Below are 4,280 nucleotides of genomic sequence, written 5' to 3'. Positions count from 1 at the left end.
TGTTCTTGTTCCTCATTAAGCATAATAAGTGAACTCTCTTGATTCATATACATAAAAATAAATTAATCACGTATTAAAAAGTTCCACGAAAATTTTCCTGACATTTTAAAGAAATCTTGATTTTAAAAGTATAAAAGAATATATTTTCGCAGTTGCCATTTTGTATCACATGACATCAGTTAAACCAATCATACGCGACGTTTAGGCAGCAGACGTCAAAATCAGCACGATGTAAACACGAAATGGCGTCCGACGAGGAAGGATCTTCTCGCTCAGACAAAGTAAAGTTGAACTGTTTTTTCCAAATTTACAAGCATTCAAATGAAATTATCAGTCCAATTACTGAGATTCGATGGAATAAAGTGTTGCTCTGTTCAAAGAGTTGGATAAAATTAGATGGAGACGGCAAGGAAATCGCCATACATTTGACGGAGCTTGGTATGTCTGATGAAGGTAAATCGTTTGACGATGTCGTACGCGAGCATCAGGCTTAGGTTTTCATGCTACCTGTTACAGGCGATATACTGATACATCTCGACTAAAAAAGGTAATATTTGGTTTCGATTATTATCAGAATACTCTAAGAGTTAATAATATAGTTAAATGATACAGTATATAGGGTGCTACTGCACTTACTTATAGATCTATATTGTGCCCTTAGTTTCTGTGCTTGGTTGTTGATTGGGCTTTCTACTACTGTAGTACCAGGCCCTAGGCCTAGGCCATATTATATTATACAGTATATATTATTCAGTAGGCTACAAAATTAATTTTAGTTAAATACCAATATAGGCTCTATATAAGACAAAATAAAATGCTGTATAAATTAATTATACGTTGAAATTGATGTTTAGGCTGAAACAAGAGTTGCCAAAAAGAGATCCCAAGCAGGAGACAGTGAGAGCCCAGATGAGCCACCAGTTAAGAGGGCCAAGCATTTTTTGAGAGTAGTTCAGCCACAGCAATGGTTCAAAAAGCCACTATTTTGCCAAAGAAATGTATCATTTGTAAATTGCAAGACAAATTAGTGACGATCCAAGGCAAAAGAGGTCATGATAAATTAAGAAAGGCTTTAACAGATGATGCAGGTAATTATTTGAAGAAAAAAAATTTACTTGTTATTGTTGTTTCTCCTATCCTTTAAATTTGTAAACATATGGTTAATTAATCAATCTGCTTTCTAATCCCCATCCTATAATGAGTTTTGCAGGCTCAACTGATGTAATCCAATTAGAAAACCTTCCTACTGTACAGCATAATGAGGTGTTCCAGGACATTTCTTCCATGTGAACCTTTGCTATATAGTGTACATGGAGCTATACATTTTATATCTCCATGCTGTAGTTATGCATAACAAAATATCATTTCAATCATTTAGGAATTACACACTATTGCTTTTGTTGATTTGATTTATGACAGGAATGTTGCGAAAAGCTGCAGAAATGAGAGAGGACGAAAGTATTTTAAAAGACATTCGAGGCAAAAGCTGTGCTTGTATTGAAGTGCGATATCATGACCAATGTTACAAAAACTACACCAAAATAGTTGTTAATTCACGTAAACGACATGATTCTGGAAAGTGAGTAAAACGTAACTTTCTAAAACTCTGTTGGTTTTTTTAATTTACACTTTTAATTTTTTATTTATTTGCTTCAGTCTAAATGTTGAATTTTTAAACACCAAAATCTATAAAATATTAAAATATATTTTAATAATACAGTATTTATTATTATTTACAGGGAATTGGAAAGTGTTTTTTTAACATATAAGCAAAGCTATAAGGTATTTTGCAGAGATGCAATTGATAAACGGTTACAGTATGGACAGGAGATACTAAGACTCGCAAAACTCCAAAAGCTTTTCATGAAATCAATTGAAAAAACAGAAAAAGTTTACTTGTCAACTATAAGGTAGGCTGTCGATTCCTTCTTAAAAACGATGAAATAATTTTGAGATCCAGTTACTGTAATAATTTCTTCATTGTATCTATGTTACAATTAATTATAATCAATTAATGTGTTATTTATAGATCAGACGTGTTGAAGAAGAAGCTCAGGATGGATTATCCTAACCTAATTTTTTATTCACCCACAAGAAGGTTAGTTGCTTAGTGTGTTTATATTAAATGATTATTTCACCAGGGATAATTTAAAAAAAAAATCTTTTTGTGGATTGGTCAAACTAAATATTTTATTTATTTTTTCTTAATTAGAAATGAATCAGTTCTGGTGTACTTTAGCAATGTATCCCCTGGATTTGTGGCTGATCCATTTTTGTCATCAGGAAAAAGTACAACGGAGACAGATGAATCATCAAAGTATGACATAGATATTCCAACTACTTCTACAACACACGAAATCTCCACTGATGGTGACAATAGAGACAAACTAAGGACTCTATATTTTGCAGGTACGGTTAAAATACAATAACTTGTATATATTGGTTTATTTTTAAATAACAACAATAAATGTTATTGCATAATTAAGGAAATGCTGTGGATCAAAGAGGTGAAAGCTGTATACACTCAAAAAACAAAACTGTTATGATAGTAAGTGGTGTCGATCATAAATGCTGTACACAATACAGTATATGCTTTATATAAATTTATTATTACTATGTTTCATTCACCCAATGCTATAAAATGTACTTGCAGGTACGATAGTAAATAATGCCATCAAATCAAACAAAGGTATGCAGAGTGAATGGCCTCCAAGAGCAGCGGACATTAATGATGTTGACATATCTGAAATTGTGCCATATGAGTTGTTTAATCTAATCGCAAAGTGTGTTGGTGCTGCAGAAGATACTATACAAACCTCATTTTCAGATGTTACTGAAGAAACTCGAACGAAAATTTTATCGATAAGCCAGGACATCCTGTACCTTGCTTGGAAAGGAAGAAGGCAGACTCCAAAGTCACTTGCTCTAGGATTAACTGTTCGAGTGTGAATGAGATGAGTGTGAAAACAGGACAAGAGAAGAAAAAGAAGACACACCAGACTATGGCATTGAAGATGATGAATTAGACTATAAGGAAGATGAATATGAAATATAGTTTATACGGTTTTGAATGCAACAAAATCATCATAAAAAGTAACTGTAATGTAATAGGCCTACACTATAACCAATGTGAAACACTAACCATGGTTATGCAAACAGAAACTGTGAGCATGTGAATAAAAAAAAAGATTTAAAAAAAATGAAAACAAAATGGAAACCATGAGAATATAAATAAATAATATAACCATGAGAATATAATAATAAAAACTGTAACCATGAGAATATAAATAATGTAACCACGAGAATATAATAATAAAAACTGTAACCATGAGAATATAAATAAATAATTTAACCATGAGAATATAATAATAAAAACTGTAACCATGAGAATATAAAGAAAAATAGTAACTATGAGAATATAAAGAAATTGTGTAACCATTAAAAGAAATTGTGTAACCATGAGAATATAAAGAAAAATATTAACCATGAGAATAAATACAATTACATTGAAACAAAACAAATATTTGATGTTTGTATTTTATTTAATAATTTAAATTTACTATTGCATTGGTGTTTATTACTAGGAATATGTGTTCTATATGTTTCACAGTTAAATCATATCAGTCACTATGTACATCCTACGGTATAAACTTCGCATAATATTGCTGCTGTATTTCTACTGCTATTAATAGCCTACCTGTCGGGAGAAACCATTATACGAACAGTTGAAGCCATTTGTAATTATAAATGTTTTAATGTCGGGGGATAATTATTAACTCTAAATTTCAATTTTAGAGTTAATATAAATTTGTATTCACCAAATTTATTTAAAAAAATAAAGAATAAATCTATTTTGATAATAAATAACTTGCCTATATATTTCTTATAAACCGTGATAATAATAGTACAGTCTAGTTATAGTGCGCCACCAGTTGTTTCAGCCTCGCTATTTCGTAAGAAATCGTTGGCATATTTACCAACTTTAACGGTAATTTTCTACCAAACGCCAGGTATTTTTTTGTGGAACTTTTACTTTTTGTACTAAATTAGTATTTATTTAGAACAGTATATGTAGTAAAAAAGTATTATGCTTGATGAGGAACGGGATTGCTTTTCCAGGCATCATTTCAGCTTCGCCGTAAGGCCTACTAGGCCTATCTCCGCGCTGTTGTTGTTGTTTCATAGAAGAATAGCGGCGTTTTGTGTGGATTGTCGAAATAATCAGCCTTTAGTTTATGATAGTGTTTTTAATATAATTTACTAAAGAATTACGTGTTAAA

At 31.3% G+C, this 4,280-nt stretch overlaps 1 protein-coding gene across 2 annotated transcripts; it reads left to right on the top strand.

Annotated features, from left to right (window-relative positions):
- Positions 1 to 956: 956 nt before the first annotated feature.
- LOC140049194 (uncharacterized) lies at positions 957 to 3,628 on the top strand. Of its 2 annotated transcripts, none has more exons than XM_072094028.1 (6): positions 957 to 1,088; positions 1,420 to 1,579; positions 1,740 to 1,910; positions 2,030 to 2,098; positions 2,213 to 2,409; positions 2,654 to 3,627. In XM_072094028.1, the coding sequence occupies exons 1-6, from the start codon at positions 965 to 967 to the stop codon at positions 2,947 to 2,949; spliced, it is 1,017 nt and encodes a 338-aa protein (XP_071950129.1). In that variant the 5' UTR covers positions 957 to 964; the 3' UTR covers positions 2,950 to 3,627. The 2 variants fall into 2 exon arrangements, with proteins under 2 accessions (XP_071950129.1, XP_071950135.1); XM_072094034.1 differs by having other exon boundaries at positions 1,000 to 1,088; positions 1,379 to 1,579; positions 2,654 to 3,628.
- The last annotated feature ends 652 nt before the right edge of the window (positions 3,629 to 4,280 follow it).

Source organism: Antedon mediterranea, chromosome 1 (genome assembly GCF_964355755.1).
Source record: "Antedon mediterranea chromosome 1, ecAntMedi1.1, whole genome shotgun sequence".
Classification (NCBI taxonomy): Eukaryota; Metazoa; Echinodermata; class Crinoidea; order Comatulida; family Antedonidae; genus Antedon; species Antedon mediterranea.
This window is presented reverse-complemented; position numbering and strand designations above follow the sequence as displayed.

Bases quoted from the DNA above. Each gene is read 5' to 3' on its own strand.
- LOC140049194 (XM_072094028.1), top strand. From the start codon at position 965: ATGGTTCAAAAAGCCACTATTTTGCCAAAGAAATGTATCATTTGTAAA. The intron at 1,089-1,419 runs GTAATTATTTGA...GATTTATGACAG, and splicing joins GGCTTTAACAGATGATGCAG to GAATGTTGCGAAAAGCTGCA. The intron at 2,099-2,212 runs GTTAGTTGCTTA...TTTCTTAATTAG, and splicing joins TTTTATTCACCCACAAGAAG to AAATGAATCAGTTCTGGTGT.